The sequence below is a fragment of the Daktulosphaira vitifoliae genome, unplaced genomic scaffold, assembly GCF_025091365.1.
Source record: "Daktulosphaira vitifoliae isolate Bord-2020 unplaced genomic scaffold, ASM2509136v1 Scaffold_2, whole genome shotgun sequence".
In the NCBI taxonomy this organism is placed as follows: Eukaryota; Metazoa; Arthropoda; class Insecta; order Hemiptera; family Phylloxeridae; genus Daktulosphaira; species Daktulosphaira vitifoliae.
In genome coordinates this window covers 12,568,821-12,586,927 of record NW_026099573.1, presented here as the reverse complement: position 1 = coordinate 12,586,927, position 18,107 = coordinate 12,568,821, and the positions used below count along the sequence as shown (strand labels likewise).

General features: G+C 25.7%; 3 protein-coding genes across 55 annotated transcripts in view; 1 reads left to right on the top strand and 2 right to left on the bottom strand.

Annotated features, from left to right (window-relative positions):
- Positions 1-1,068, top strand: part of LOC126900037 (uncharacterized) — a 6,761-nt gene extending 5,693 nt beyond the window's left edge. For 8 of the 50 annotated variants that reach the window (XM_050675441.1, XM_050675443.1, XM_050675417.1 and 5 more), the window contains one exon: positions 505-1,036. In XM_050675441.1, the coding sequence (XP_050531398.1) occupies positions 505-581 (77 nt within the window). In that variant the 3' untranslated portion in view covers positions 582-1,036. Of the gene's footprint in view, positions 1-504 lie in introns of all 50 variants that reach the window. The other 42 variants (XM_050675456.1, XM_050675462.1, XM_050675421.1 and 39 more) reach the window with 16 other exon arrangements.
- LOC126900031 (uncharacterized) overlaps positions 1-18,107 on the bottom strand; it is a 238,638-nt gene that overhangs the window by 109,004 nt on the left and 111,527 nt on the right. The gene's annotated exons all lie outside the window — the stretch shown is intronic.
- LOC126900046 (uncharacterized) lies at positions 8,852-11,569 on the bottom strand. Its single transcript, XM_050675479.1, has 2 exons — positions 10,750-11,569; positions 8,852-10,666 (listed from the first exon to the last, which is right to left on the bottom strand). The coding sequence occupies exon 2, from the start codon at positions 10,479-10,481 to the stop codon at positions 9,534-9,536; it is 948 nt and encodes a 315-aa protein (XP_050531436.1). The 5' UTR covers positions 10,482-10,666; positions 10,750-11,569; the 3' UTR covers positions 8,852-9,533.

The window sequence follows — 18,107 nt, the reverse complement described above, 5'->3', positions numbered from 1 at the left end:
TATATATATATATATAAATTAATACACAAAAACTCTATTAAATGTTAACAAACAAAAATAACACATATATTTAATTACACACGAAAGCTCTATATAAAATATTCACACAACACAAAAATATTATATAAAACAGAATACACATATAAATTAAAGAATATACATAGAGACACGTCTTAGCCGACTCACAATTTAACTTAATTTTCCCTTCTCATAATACTTGATACCACTATCTATATCCATATCCTGGAAGTGGTGCCATCTAGATACCAATGGTACCCACATATATATATATGTATTTGTAGTTTAATTTAGAATAATACTTTATTATTATTAATAATTATTATCAAATTAAATGAAACTAATCGTATACTTATTTAATTAAAAAATCAATGTTGAATCACAATAAAATTGAATATCAATAAAATAAAGATATAACTATTCTGTCTATATTAATTTTCAATTAATTTAAATATAATTCCTATATTTTACTTATTATATTTCTAGAAAAATTCATTTTTGAAGAAACTATAATCAATCGTCAAACAAGGGATACTTCATCATGGATTAATATTGAACATTGAATATTTTATTATTGATTTATACATTTTTCAAAATTTTATTGCTTTATGAAGTTAAAAATACAAAATATAGATAAAAAAAATTTACACATAATTCGCACCTTTTTCTTTAACTTTGATATCTGGTTTTACTTCATAAACGATGCAGATTGCAGTATGTATCAAAGTAAAACAAACAGATTCATTAAATCCTAAATATTTTTCCAAATATTGATATAGTATTAAGAATTTTTGTATGTATAAATGTGTCTAATTGTACTATAGAGAGATCGTTTTCGTGTCTCAAACGCATCAAAAACTATATTAAATCCACTCAGAATGGTTCTAACTTAAATAATATCGCATTTCTCAACACAGAAAATTAAATGTTGAACGAATTTAATGGCGAAGATTTAATTGATTCATTTGCAAAAATTATATGTCGACATAAATCAATTTTATAATTACTAATTATATATTATGTATTACAGATGTATTATTCTAACATTTATGTGTTCTTTTTGTTCTCCACCACGTATTACTTGTGTTAATAATGTAAAACATTAGAAATAATGTTTATTTTATGATTTAATAATAAACAAAGAATTGCTTAAAAAATATTTTGAAATACTTTTTTTTGTCTAAAGAACAAAATTATTAGTCTTTTATTTGGTCTAACTTTCGTTTTATGTAATGGTACAGTCCGATTTTATCAATAATTTTCTGTAATTTCTGGTCATTAAATTATTCATACAAAAAAAAAAATTAACTGTTAAAGTAAAAATACTAAGTATCTAACCAATAATTTTCTATTTCATAGCTGCTAGTAATTTCATATAGTCGGCGTTCGTAAGTTATATCAGATACTCGATAATAACTTGGCTCACTTTGAGTGAGAGATCAGTTCACTATTTGTAGTAGTTGTAATCTCGCCCCGGAATAAAATGGTTAATAAACCTCCTGTTTAGTGGAAGTATCAATGACCCTGAATAGACCAAAAATACACAAAATAATATGTGTATAGCAAAAAAACTACACAAATGAAAACAAATTAAATAAAACAAGTAAGTCATGCCAACTCGATCAATATTTATAAACTTCAAAAATGTATACGTTGTAAATTGAGAAAAGAAATGTTATCAAGTTATAAAGTAAACCGATTTTTTTGTATTTCATTAACATATCAATTAACAGATACTATGATAAAAGAAAATTTAAGAAAAAACTTGAAAAAATGTAATATTACTGTTCAAAAGTTATGTGTGTAGCCGGTAAAGTTACACATAGCTCGAGTTGGCATTACCCCTCTCAATGTAATGACAACAATCGTGTCCGGCACTACCGGCACCTTGCGAGCACTACGTCGGTGTACGCGATTGAAGTCGTACCGCATCTCTTGAGTCTGATGACTCGTGGCCAGTGAGCTGGCGTGTTTTTAATTTGTTTCATTGTTTTTTGGTTGGTATTGGCCTGATTAGGTGACAACCAACACTTTATATTACCAGTTACGTGCTATTACTCGAGTGCTCAACGGAAATAGAGCAGCGGAGGTTGACATTCCATACGCAAAAGGAACAATTACTTTGGGAAGCGTTTTGGCAGTCGATTCAACGTTAATTGCACTATGGATAGCTGATGGCTGGGTGATGTTTCGTTTTTGTTTGTTTTTTTCTACTATTATTATTCTAATGTTAATATATTGATATATTGAATATTTATTAGTTTATATATATATATATATATAATAAAGTTACTGTTTGGAATTGATATTATACGATTGTCAAGTAAAACCCCCCGATCCGTCATTTATGTTAAGATAATTAACTTAACGTTAAAAGTATAAAGTAGTGAAATAATTTACTCTGGGAATTGTAAAGTTTCATTACAACATATTTTTACAATTACACAATTTTTTGGGCAAGATTTGGTTCTATTTTTTCGTCTGTTGTTATTATAATTTTTTTAGTTTATTTTGGAGCATGTAAATTCTTTTTTTTAACCTAAATATTGTTCAGATGTTTAAATTTAGTTTAAATATAATAGTATAATTTAAGCAGCTCTACTTGTTTGTCTAATTATATCGAATGTCTTGAAATTTTTTTATATAAAATATATCTGAAAATCAACTTATTTTTTAAAAAAACTAAATGGTTTTTTTCATTTGACTTGAGTAACTTTTAAATTGAACCAAAATTAGGAACATTTTTATAAAATGTATCGGAGTTCGTACAAAATTTCATTTTTTAGGGAAGAGCTTTAGGGGAATTGAGTAATTTAATAAAAATCCTTTATAGTTACGAACAATTAAATGAAAAAATCACCACAATTTTCATAAAGATTGACTTTAATATTTTTTCTTTTTATATTCAAGCTTTAAAAAATCCTACTCGAGTAATTACTAAACTTATTGGGAAATATTTCAAAATATTTATATTGTTTTATTGACGATTTAGTAATTTATTTGATTGTAATGATCTGTATTTTGTTTGTTATGTAGTCTTACACATTACTATTACATACTGTTTATTTCATTTTTTTATGATAAATTATTTTATTTAATTATTAAATAATCTTATACAAATTTCTCTTATTACAATTCTATAAACATTCATAACAATGTTATTTATAATAAAATAATAAAACAAATAATGATGAGTCATTCCATGTGAAATCCCCTAATGCGGCTATGGTCAGAAATTTTGGAAATTTTTATCATAGACTTCTTGAAGGTCATTGAAAACAAAAATAATTTTTTTATGGCTTTATACCATATAGCGCAGATTGTAGATGTAATGCCAAGTCCATACAATTAGATTTAATAATTTTTTGTTTTTAAAAACTAACTTATTAATGTATAACTTTGTACTTGGTGTAATTAGTTTAATTATACTTAGACATGATGTAAACAGAAATAAAACTTGTATTTATATATAATACATAAATAGAATTAAATTATATTGTATAATGAATAATAAGGAAATATATAATAAAAATTATTCTATATTACACTCAAAAATATAACACATTTTATTATATTGTTAGAATAATAAAATTATTTAAAATACATATTTGAAAAAATTATGACTTTAAAATTAGATGCTTACAATGGTATGTAGTAATTTATTTTCGTGTAAAATAAATAGAAAAAATTAAATGTTGAAAATTACGGAGTTTATGAATTTTCCATAATACGTCAATTATAAATTTTGAAACTTTATAAGTGGTATTAAAATTATATTCTCTAAACATTGCTAAAAGTATACAATAAAAAAATGGTCAGAAACAAGGTGGGAAAAGAGGTGTGATAGTATTAAAGCAATAAGGTTTCAAGTCAAAAAAATTATTGATGCATTAGATAAAATATTAGATAAAACACGTGATCTGCTAATTAAAAATCAAACTAATTCATTAATTTCGGAGATTAGTACAATAGAAATCTTTATAAGTTTATATATTTGGTATACAGTATTGAGTGAAGTGAAAGTTGCCAACAAAAGTTTACAATGTTCAAATGTGGACTTAGATATTTCTTTAGTATTATTTAAGTCATGGAGAAACTAGATTTAATACAGATAAATTGAAAGCTCAAATACTAGCCATTAATTAAAAAATAAAGTGCAACTGAGATCTAATTGTATGGACTCGACATTACATCTACAATCTGAAAATGAAAAACATATTTGTGCGTATTTATTTGATAAATTCTTAATTTGTCAAAATGTAGTCGAAGAATCAACAATATCTATTGAAGTAATTAACTTTTAAAGAAAAGTAATGGAGCTTTTTCGAAATTAACCATTGCTCCTAGGATTTTGTTATCAGTCCCAAATGCTTAATATAGTACAGAACGCTGAATAAATACAAAAAATAAAAATAAAATGTTGAAAGTTACGTAGTGTGTGGATTTTCCAGAATACGTGAATTGTAAATTTTGTAAATTCTACATGTAGTGTTAAAATTATTTCTCCATCATCAAATTTTCACCAGACGTTTTAATTATCTAAAGATAAGTACTATGTAAATTTGAAAAAAATTCGTTCAATTACTTTTGTGTAATAACATGATAAAGTTGGTTACTTTCAGCAAATCATGCGTGTTTAAAATCGTAAAACGATACAAAAAAAATTATAAATCGATTCAAATATATTTCATATTTGAATCGATGTTCACTTACAAATTATTATACAACCAGAAACTATATAAACTTGTAATAAAAATACATTATTTTAGCTTCAATGTGAAACTGAGACGGTATTAATTTTACTTTGATGTATTTTTTTTAATTAAAATTTAAAAAAATTGTAGGTTTTGAATAGTAAATAATAGAAAAAATGTCGAATTAAAAATGTATAGAAAATTAAATTTAAAACAACGGTTAAATGAATTTTTTTATGTTTTTATAATGAACGATTTATAAATTAACAGTTTTAACGGTAAGAATAGAACATATACGTTTTTATTTTTTTAGGGCTAAATAAGAACTTTTCGAAAATTTTTGTATGTATACTTTTTATAGAAAAATTGTATACCTACAAAAAAGGTCGAATAAACTTTTTTGCAAAAGCTAAAGTTTTTGAGATAGACATAAAAAACTAAAAAATCCCCCTTGAGGGGGTTATTTTTAACCCCCTTGGAGCACGTCTTAGAGTTGACCAATCGTCTCCAAATTTCGTACAATTTATGTTTTCATGTATTCGAATAATTCTAGGGGGTGGCACTTTGTAGTTTTTAAATTTTATAAATAAGGGACACCCTATTCCACAGTGATATCTTATTTGGATGTGAAGTTATAGACTCTAGAACATAAGTGTTTTTTCATGTTTTTAATTATAAAGACTGCGCTATCTGGTAAAAAAACAATAAAAAAAAAATTATTTTGTTTTCAATGACTCTCAAGAAGTTTATAATAAAAATGTCCAAAATTTCTGACCTATAGAGCTGCACACACATTAGGTGATTTCACATAGAATGACCCTGATTAGATTATACGATAGTATAAACTTTATACTATAAAGAGAGATCACTTTATCATAAAAAAGCTTAATTACTCACAAAATAAATACTATATTGGAAAAAAAATGAATTTCTTTTATTTGCATATATTTGATCTAATATTCCTTTTTAGATTCATCAACTTATAGTAGTGATAAAGTTATTTAATTTTATGGCAATATACATATTTAACTAGTCAATAAAATAGGGGATAATCTAATTAAGAAAATAACTGGTCGATAACAGCTTTTGAATCAGTATTTCAGAAATTATTAATAATTTAAAGTAAAGAGTGGAGGTGAGTAGTGGGTGTTGCTATTTTTATCACTGCTTATTCCCGAACATACTCTTCGTCTTATCTAGGTATAAAAATAAGATTAACTTCCAAAATTAAGGGCGATTGGTTTATCGATTACCTGTATTTAAAAAATATAAAATTTTATTATCGATGATTATGATTTTTTTTTTACTTAAATTTGATTATTCAAAAAAGTTGAATTAATAAGACACTAAAATATCACTTTAAATAACTTTTTAATTAAATTTTAAATAACTAGCAAACATTTGTCGATATTTTTAAATATACACTTATTTAAGTAATAACTCTATATATAACCACAGCTCGCAGGCAGCTGTGCACATTCTCTATTTTTTTGAACTACAAATAAAATTATGATAATCTTTAAGATATCAATGGTAATTAAGTTACTTTTTTTTCTATTAATTTGCTGTTTTAATAGATTTGTTGAAACGACGGGATCGATTGATTTTAATTCAAATAATAGTAATGAATATTTCAAATGTACTTACATGTTTAGTGCTTTGACTCAAATGAAAATTACTGAACAATTACTAAAATGCCACGAAGTAAATTTGACATCCATAATAGACAATTTAATTAATTACAGCCAAATTATTAAAAAAAAAATTGGTACGTTGTATGAAAGAGCTAAAGAGAAAATTGGACCGTTATGGTTGTTAAATATTTTTTTAAGTGGCGTTAGGAAGTATTTACCAAGTTATAACAAAGGACAGAATTTGACAAGAGATGATTATCAATTCAAAAATATTAATAAAACTCTTAATTATGTCATACAAATGTTGCAACAAGATGTTATAGATTGCGATGAAACAAACGAATTCAATGTGAAAATAATAAACTTTGATTTCAACAAGAAAGAGGATAGAATAAATTTAAATTTATTAATATCGAAAAATATAGGAGATATAATTAAATTCATTAAAATACACAATAGTCCTGAATTAATATCAGATGAAAGACACGAGCAATTGTCTACAACAAACTTATTTATGATACACTTAGCAACAAATCAACCTGGAATATTAACATTTAAAAACGAATATCATGTTCAAGTGAATTGGAGTGTTAATATGGGTAAGAAGTTTGCAGATATGTTTGAAATGGTTAATTCATTTGAATTATCAGAAGGCAATTTAAAACATACTAAAAATTTTTATGTAATGTACTTTAACTTCTTTAAAATCATTATGTTAAGGTTGACTTGGAAACATTTTTTGTACCTTCAATATCAAAATTTCAATGTCGTAGAATATCTTACAAATGAATGGTTACCGATGTTGGATAATTTTTTACAGCTTACATGTGTAGAAAATGATTCTGATATTATCAAAATTAAAACAAATATTGTTGACTTTATTAACTTTATTCCAAAAAATAAAAACGGATCAGTAGATGAAGATAAATTTCCAAGTTATTACCGAAAGTATTACTTAGAACTAATAATCGAATTAAAAAAAATTCTAATAAATATTTGTGCTTCTTTGGAATGTAATGCCATAAAGCCAATGTTTTTGTTTGGTAATGAACTCTCTGACAATGAAAACAAACCACGTCATAAACCAGACGAACTTGATACTGTAGAATATTATAGTTTGCTCAATACAAGAATATTTTTAACAAATATTGTAATTCATACTGAAAATGTCAACTATGATGTAATTAGATCATTTATAAATTACATAGACAGAATTTCCGAAATACAAGCAAATATTATTAATTAAATAGTATATTATTTTGTTTAATAAAATCTCTTTTTTCTGCATAGTTTGTTTTTAAAAAAATAGCTCAATTTTTATAATAACAACATAATATTTTTTTCAAAATAAATGTTTGTTAATTAAAAAAAAAATGACTACTTTTTAACTTATTAAATTTAATAAATTATATATATTTTTTTTTTTTGTAAAAAAAAATATAGGGACAAAATAATTTGTGCTAACTAAATTAATTTTGGTATTAATTTTCCTTCCACCGGCCGAAGTTTTAATTTTCCTAGATAAATTAAAAATGCAATAATTTTTCTATCAATATTTTTTCACAGTCTTACACGGACTAATTTTTTCAATGATATGTCAAAAGATCACTAATCATATTTAGTAAAATATATTACCACAAACATTTGAACAAATTTTTTTCGTTTCTTATAAATGGGTAAATCTTTAAGAAATAATATAATTAAAAACGGATAATATTTTAAACTTTTTTTTCTTAACAATGTCATAAATTTTTAAGAAAAAAAAACGAATAAATACAATTTTTTATATAAATACCTTAGGTGTTTTCCTTAAATTCGATACACATTATTTACTATAAATCATCGGACCCCGAGTTCAAAAAAAAGTTATATTGATAAAAAAACACAGTTATTTGTGTTGTTATAATTTTATGTTTCAATTTTTTCAATTATTAATGCTTATATTTTATGTCAAGCGGTACAGTGTAATAGGAGAGATGATTAAGTAACCTATTTAATCCACTCACCTTTTACAAAAATAAAAATATATAAAAAAATTTCAGTATTTACCATAATTTTTTTCAACTATAATATCCTTTCTTAATAAATATATTAAAAGAAATATCCAAAAAAAGTATTCGAACTAACAAAGGTTTATAAAAAATTTAAATCTCATGACTCTAATTATAATGAACTAACGAAGGTCAATATAATCGAATTAAAAAAATTTTCAGTTCAAAATATTAAACGTCAATTTCATACTAAATTTTATTTCTATAATATGTAACGCGTATCCACTGTTTACGGTTGAACCGGTGATGCTTCACTGCGCGCTAATATATATATATATATATATATGTATTTATAGATGTTATTCCGCTATTAGATATTTAATAAGGTGTAACACTAAGTCCAGCGCACGACTTCAATCACAATTATAGTTAATTTAAGTTTACTCCAATTACTGATCTTTAACGGATATATCCTTAAGTTAAAGCGCGCGGTCAAGAACACACAGATAAATTTGCAAACACAATTTGTCGAAATTTCCACTAAGAGGTAGAGCCGGAAATATCTGAACAAACCACAGAAAGAAAACAAACGTTCGCATAGGCGAAATATGTCCGGTTAAGGTAGTCGTCCGAAAAACGCAACAACAAAGAAAATACACCACTTCAGGTGAACGTCGAAAACGAAACAGGACGCAATATCGGTAATCCATATTCGGCGGCGGCCTTATCTCAGTGTCAAGGGCGGGGAGACGACCGATGACAACCGATTGTCATATTAATAGCTGGACGGCTGATATCGAGAGAGACACGGGTGAGCGCCAGCCTAGAGCAAAAGGCGGTGCCGTGCAGGGCCGTCCCTACATTTTGTGGGGCCAGGGGCATAACTATATTTGCGGGGCCTACCAAAAAACTCTCTCAAAAAATTACACTCACGTAAGTCGTAATCTCAACCATTTCAAATGTTAACATACATAAAGTATTATTTCAAAAATAATATAACATTCCATTGTTATTTTTATTTTATTCTCATATGTGCTCTTCGTAGTGCCAATTTGATTAGATGAACACATCTAAAAATGTAATTTCCATCATACACTTATACATAAATAAATTATGATTAAATTGTTGTTTCATTTAATAATACATATAACATGTCATTATTGTAGGTACACATATAATAGTATTTAAAAATTGATTTATCTTGATTTGTGATCAGCAAATGTGTCAATAATATCATCAAAGTCCATTTCGTCTACTATATCACGTTCAATTGATATTATAGCTAAGTTTGTCGTTTTTTCCTGATTTAATGTGGTTTTTAGGTAATTTTTTATCAACTTTAGTTTAGAGAATGATCTCTCGGCGGTTGCTGTTGAAACTGGTAATGTGAACATAATCCTTAATGCTATAGCAACATTAGCATAAACATCACCAACACTATTTCTAAGGATTTTTTGTAAAACATGAAGAGATGGAGTACCTTTTTCTATTATTTCTGAAAGAAGACAAAGCTCATCATACAACTCAGTTCCACTTATGTCCATGTTTTCACCAGTTTGTAAAAGAATCTGAAGATCATTGCAACTCTTTATCAATGTATCTGAATCAACAGTAGATAAATTACCAATATCAAAGAGAAATCCAAAATAATTGTAAAAATGATCCAATTGGGTGAATCTTTGATTTATAGACATAATTCCTTGATCTAAAATTGGTAAAAAAAAATCATTGACAAAAGTTTCTTCTTCATTTTTTGAACATAATATAGGAGAGCTTTCATAATTAAACATTCGTTTCTTTAAACTTATTCTTTTTGACTTAAACTCTGGTTTTATATTGATTTGTTTGCAAATAAGTATAGCTTCTTCTTTTGCTTCATTAAATCCATTTTCTCGATACTTATTTAAAAACTGATTGAGACCTTTCAAATTATTTACAGCAAAATCAATTGAAATGCTTTCATTTTGCAGAGAATTGCTAATTTTATTAATATTATTTAATAAATTATACCATATTATTGATTTTAGCACAAATTCGTAAGACATTTCATGTTCAGCAAGAGAAATAGCTTCACTTTTAATTGCCGGTATTGATGTAGATTCACTTACTTCTATTAACGCTTCATTTATCTCTTTAAGTTGCATTTTCACGGCCTTCACAAATTCTAATCGGCACTCCCATCGAGTATCAGACAACTGTTTCAATGTTAAACATTTTAAATGTTTTTTCAAAATTTTCTAACGCTCTGTAGAAGCAGAAAATAAAGTGTACAACCTTTGTATCACTCCGAAAAAGGTCATAGCTCGTGGAATACAATTTGCCATATCCCCTAAAATAATAATATTCAAATAGTTATTAATAACATATTGTTTACATAAAAAATAATAAAGAACAGGCAACTAAAAATCTTACCTAATAAAAGATTTAATGAATGAGCACAACACGGCAAGAATAACGCTCTTGGATTTTAATTTCAAATTCTAGCCTGTACACCTTGCTTATGTCCAACCATATTTGCACCATTGTCATAATCTTGGCCACGACAATTTGATAAACATAAACCTAAATTTGATAACTCTTGCTTTAAAGCATCAAATAATCCTAATCCAGTTTTCAAAGTTATGTGTAAAAAGTTTAAAAAATATTCTTCCACCGAAACTTTAACATTATTATAAGTTTTAGTTATCTGTACAATTCTGACGATTAACGTTAATTGTTCCTTGTGAGATGCATCAGGAGTTCCGTCAAGCATAATAGTGTAATATTTTGCTTTTTTAATACGTGTTACGATTTCTGTCCTTATTTTACTTCCAATCAAATGTATTAATTCAGTTTGTATCCTGAGTCCCAAATAATGTTGATGGATTATTTTATTTTTTATATTTCTCAAGTGTTCAGCCATAGGATTATCAAAACTTGCTATCATTTTAATAAGTTTAAGAAATTTACCATTTGATTCTGTATAAATGGTATAGTTTTTTCCTCTGAACGCGTCATTTTGTTGAGCAAGATAAATAATACAAGCTATTATTCTTTTCAGTACTGTTCTCCAGCGGTCTTTTTCAGTTTGAATTTCTTTTTGAAGTTCACTGTCTAAAGTTTTACCACTATCTATACGCCATGATAATTCTAACCATTGTTGATTAGACTTTTTATGATAAATTGAAGAATCATGGCTTTTAATTCGTTCAGATAAATGTTTCCAGTCATTGAAGCCATCAGTAAAACTAGTTTTGTTCTTGGGATTTGGGAACAACCGACACGAAAAACAAAATACAGCATCCATTTTTTTTTGATATATGAGCCATGGTCTTATTACCTTTTCACCATTTGTCATAGTCTTGTAATAATAGTTTTCAGAGAATGATCTTTGTTCTTTATTCACTGGAAATTTAAAATTTTTTATTTGAATTGCCTCTTTATTGGCAATACATGAATGATACTGCCTGTCAATAACTGATGGCCAATTTGCTGGGTCCTCCAACTCAAATACATGATTGCTGGTGTCTTGTAGTTGTGACTAATAAAAATAAAACATACAAAAAAATGTATTTATATTTATACTTGAAGTAATAAGTAAAAAGTTATACAAAAAATGAATAAAAAGTGACCAACAATCAAATTTTAAATTATTAAAACAATTTATTTTGTGAATTATGTTAGTAAACTTAATAAAAAATTCCTCAATTTATAAATACTGTTTCAATATGCATTCTTTGTTGTAATTAAAAGATATGACACAAATTGTGTGGATAATAAGGAAAAGTTTATTTAATATGTTATATATAATAAGTACCTAATTTAGTATATTTATATTATATTTAAGATGCAAATAGACATTAATAAGAATTCATTAAGATGATAATCATAATTTGGGATTTACTCACATTTATATTTATATCATCAGTTATAAACAATGTATCATTATTTTACCTAGATAATTATTTGAATACTTGTGAAAAAATCATCTGAATAATAATATTTTCTTAAAAGCCCTACTCTTTATACTTAAACTTGTTACCTTAGAAGTAGATGGCTTTTCATAGTTAGACGTGAGTGTAACATTGCTAGAACTGGAATTGGAATTGTTAATAAATTTCCTCATAGAGCCACGAATTTTACTTTTTTCTAGTTCTATTTTAGCTTTTTTTGCTCTTTTTTCATTTCCAGATAAATATTTCCTATACTTATCACGATCTCTTGACATAATGAATTGTTGACATAAAACTAATTTACAGAAAAAGAATTATAAGCAATAAACAAATTATGATTCTATTAAATAATTATTGTAGCAAAAAAAAAAAAAATCAATAAGTGTTATTGAATAAAACTACAATCTGTTATTGTAAAAAGTTAATTAATACTTAAAACAGTAAAATTAAATTAAAAAAAATTTAACTTACCTAAGTTAACAGTTAACTACAAATAAACCTGTATAAGTTTGTCAATAGACTCACATAGAAATATATAAAATAAATGATGCCCGATGGTAACGGTTAAAATTTAACTATAGCTGTAACTTATTCCATCATATTTAGTATCGTCGGGAGCTGCTCAATTAATCAAAATAACAAAACACGTACATTGTTTTGTACAAATTCTAATTTTAAAAATGAGAAACGTATTCCCCATGTCCACTCGACGGAAACGGCTTGATAACAATAATATATAATTTGTTTAGTACGTTATGTAGAAAATCTATTCACTTTTATTATCATTGTTTATACTGCATTAGTATTTCGTATTTCATTTCATTTATTTAATAATATAATATTGTCAAATAAAAATTCAAACTACATTTATAATATATGTAAATAGTTAATTCAAAGAAAACTTAAGATTATTTAAGTGCGTTAGCGCGGGGCCCAAACGAGGAGTCCAAAGCGCGGGGCCCGGGGCGTGGGCCCCGCTCGCCCCGGCCTTAGGACGGCCCTGGTGCCGTGTCATATCTATATATTCATGTATTATATTTACATATCACAAAACTAGTTAATAATTAAGGAAATAAGAGTTAATTTTACTTTAAGATTAATAAAACAATTCCTACTAAAAATTAAACACTACAGAATTGTATCAGTTTTTAGCTTCGATGCGAAGCTGAGAAGGTATTAATTTTACCATGATGTGTTTATTTTTTTTTAGCTTCGATGCGAAGCTGAGAAGGTATTAATTTTACCATGATGTGTTTATTTTTTTTTTTTTTTGTGTCTGTCACTACTTTTTCTCAGCTCTCACTGGACCGATTTCTTTTAACAATACGTCAAAAGATCACAAATTGTATCTAGTTGAAGACATTACCCTTAAAAATTTAAAAATTTTCCCTCGTTCCCCGCAAATGGGGGAAATATCCAAAAAAATTACAAATTTAAAAATCGACAAATTTTGTCATTTTTTTCACTTTTTTTTCTTAAAACTTCCATAACTTTTTCAAAAATCAACAAATCAACATAATTTTTTTTTAAACTAAAACCTTAGATATTTTCCTTTCATTTGATATAATTTTTTTGAAAATTTAACACTTAACCTGCTCATGGGGGGGGATTTAAAATTGCAACTTTTTTACAAAAACTAACTTTAAAAATGCATATAGAAAGTAGAACTTGGAAATACTGCGTCCTTTAAACATAAATCAAATTAAAGCTTATTTTATGTACTATAAAATGAAAAAAAAAATTTGTCCCGACACTTTATCTTCTGCATGTAAACGGTTTGCCGTAGTTAAAAAAACACTATTTTTGTGTTAAAATTTTCGATTTTCAATTTTTAATTTTCAACTTAAAAATGCTATAACTTTTCGAAAAATGCATGTATCAGCACAATTTTTTTTTTTCTAAATACATTATAAGTACATCTTCCATTTGACATACTTTTTATTAAAATTAGACAATTTCCCCTTATATAGGGGGGGTTCAAACTTTGAAACATTGTATAAAAAATAGAACTTTTTCAACTGAACTTTTGAAAATGTTCCGGAAATACTGCGTCCTTTAAACATATATCAAATTAAAGCTTTTTTTATGTACTATAAAATGAAAAAAAAAAATTTGTCCCGACACCTTATCTTCTATGTGCAAATGGCTGTCGAAATTATAAAAAAAATGTAATATTTGCGATAAAAATCACCTTTTATAACGATGTTTTTTGTACTTAAAACTGCCATAACTTTTTCAAATATTAACTAATCAAAATAATATTTCTTTATATTGAAACCTTAGGTAATTTTCTTTCATTTGATATCATTTTTTTTTGAAAATCTAACACTTATTCTGCTCACAGGGGGGATTTAAAATAGCAACTTTTTTACAAAAACTAACTTTTTCAACTTAATTTTTGAAAATGTTCCGGAAATACTGCGTCCTTTAAACATATATCAAATTAAAGCTTATTTTATGTACTACTAAATGAAAAAAAAAAATTTGTCCCGACGACCTATCTTCTATGCGCAAAAGGCTACCGTATTTAAAAATATGCTATTTTTTATTAAAATTCTAGGTTTTGTATTTTATTTTATTTTAAAATATTTTATTAGGGGAATAAACTGACTTTCATGAATATTATATAATTTCATTGACATAGAATAAAGTTCATAAGACATATGATATTATACTTATTAACATTTTTTACTTTTTTAAAGTCGAAAAAGTAATTTTTAAATTTGAGTTAGCTTAAATAGCCAATTTTATCATGCAACAAAAATCAACGAATAGTTGCCGAATGGGTAACACCTTGATCTTTAACGCCTAGGGTACGAGGTTCAAATCCGTTTGTGGCTTCTAAAATTTTGCATTTTTTTTTTGAGTTAGAATAGAATTTTCAAATCATTTGATATTTATCTCATTTAGATTCAATAATTTCAATAAATATAAAGGATCTTATCACTATAGTCTCCCCTCGTGAGAAGAAATTGATATTCATGTTAATATTATTTTACTATGTGGTTCTTTTTCTGGCTACGATTTATTTTGCCAACCCTCACTAGACCTACTTTTTTCAACGATACGTCAAATGATTCATTTAAGTTTATGATATTTAAGTTAATGATTAGTTTAAGTTATTACTCTTAAAAATCAAAAAAATATTCCTTATTCAAATAAAAAGTAGCTTAACTAGATTTGTCCATACAAACAATTAAAATCATTAATTTTTAATATTCTTAAATTATTTATTGTCGAATTAAATTTGATATGATAAAAGTATTCAACTACAAAAGTAAATAATTTTACTTTATAATTTATTAATTTTTTAACTCTATTTCTGTGTGCTACTACCAGTCTATAATATGCCAAATTTTTTAGTAATATTTTGCTATATAAATCATAAATTTAAAAAAAAAATGATTTTTAGTTTCACCTGAAGTTAACGATGGAGTTTTACAATTATAATTATATTTTTGATAATATGCTCAATTGAGTAAATCTTTTTAACTACTTTGGTTTGATTGGTTCATTTAATTAAAGTAAATTATTAAAATTAATTAAGTTCTGAATATTTCAATTGCAGAATTTTTTTAAACACCAAAAGTTATTAGGATATGATTACTATTCTTTCTATTTCAGTTATCTATTACGATAAAAATGTAAAAAAATCGAATTTTTCTGACAAATGTACTGTAATTAGTAATTATAAAATTTCCAGATTGCATATTAATCTTAAAAATTTCATTTTTTTCAATTTAATAATGTCAATTTCAAACTTGCAAGTTGAACTATAAGTTATGGTAACAAATTCATTTTTTAGCTTCGATGCGAAGCTGAGAAGGTATTTTTCATTAAAACTTTCACTTTAAAAGACAATAAAAAATAGGTTCAAAATGATTACCTTTAACATATTAAAAATCAAAATCAGTATTAATTTAATACAATTTTTTTTGTTCTTAATTATTTTTTTTTATATGTAAATACTTATTTTTTAATAATAAGTAATAATATTAAAACTTAGAAGTAATAGAAAAAGTTTAATTGCACATTTGAAAACATCACGAAAAGTTTATTTAGAAAAGTATATTTTTTTTCTGATGAAAGTTCCTTTTGTTTAGTGTATTTATTCATAAGTAACAAAATTTTTTTATTAAAAAGTATTGCATAAATTCCTTTAAATTTGTATACGCATTAAAAGTATATGAATATACAACTCCTTTTTATTTTTATAATATCTCCGTAAAAATTACAATATTATATTATTGAATACCACTTTCATACTCAATTTAATTACTGTAATTATTATGTATTCATATATTATAGTTATAAATCGGGGTAAAATTAAGGGAATAAGTGTTATTGTTGTTTTTGAAATAATCTACCAATTTCATTTTTTTCTATTTAATAATATTTATTTCAAACTTGCAAGTTGAGTTAAAAGTTATGGTAATAAATTCATTTTTTTTTTATTAAAACTTTCACTTTAAAGAACAAAAAGAAGTAGGTTCAAAATGATTACTTTTAACATATTAAAAATCAATAATAATTTGAAAATAATTAATTATAAAAATTATATAATATATAATTAAAATAATTACTAATCTGGATATAATTAAGGAAATAGGAGTTGATGTTGGGTTGGGTTGGTTACATTTTTAACTTTATAATGCTATAACTCATTGAAAAGTGTACGAATCAACACAATTTTTTTATGAGAAATAATATTTTTTAATAATCCCTTTTTCATTCGACATACTTTATCTTAATCAGGGTATTAATAAGAAACTAGCAGATAATGTAGCTTTTGTAATTATCCACCAATTTCTTAGAATTAAACACTATCTACTGATTTGCATCGAAGCGTTTCTTATGATAGTGATTTTAATCACTGTCAGATTAAATCTATACTGGACCCAACTATGCAACATCCCCACTATGCCGCGACCCCACTGTGCTTGGTTTTTTTTTATTTGTTTTTAACTGACTTCAAAAAAAAAAGGAGGTTATGAATTCGGTTGTATTTTTTATGTTTGTTACCTCGGAATTCCGCCATTTATAAACCGATTTTGAAAATTCTGTTTTTATTTAAAAGGACATGCTTTTAAATTAGTCCCATAGAATTTTTATCAAAATTGGTTCAGTAGTTTTTAAATCAAAATAACTGAAAAAATATGTCATTAAGTAAACGAAATTGTGTATTACATTGCTTCCCTGTGACCATTGGTATTTAGGGTCACTAAAATAGACCCAAATGAACTACCTATTTTCCGGCTTTATTATCAATTAATATAAATAAAATCAATTTATAAGAATAATTATATAAATTTTTGATATTGTTGGAGTCTGTACCATCCAAGATAAGCAAACTTATTTCATAATCAACGACAAAACAGCAAACGTTTGATATTGAACAGCATGGCGCACAGTGACGAACATATACTGAGATAACGGAAGGGTAACATAAGTACTAAGAAGGGATAAAATCATCAACGATTTTTTTTCTTTTCAATTTTTGATGTTTCAAACTTGTGTTAAATTAAAGTTAATCAATGTGTTAAGTAAAATTAAAACTATATTAAAAACGGTAGCACAGTGGGGTCGAGGCACAGTGTGGACGAGGCATAGATGGGACAAGTATAGATGATATCTGACAGTGATTAAAATCACTATCATAAGAAACGCTTCGATGCAAATCTGTAGATAGTGTTTCCTTTAGAGAAATTGGTGAAATATTTTAAAAGCAACATGAACTCTTATTTCTTTAATTATATCCTGATTAGTAGTTCTTTGATTTTAAAATATAATATATGAATAAATACTAATTATAGTTTTTAAATTTAGTATGAAATTGTG

What these genes read in the sequence shown, in the direction of transcription:
- LOC126900046 (XM_050675479.1), bottom strand. Translation starts at nt 10,481, where the DNA reads ATGCAACTTAAAGAGATAAATGAAGCGTTAATAGAAGTAAGTGAATCT.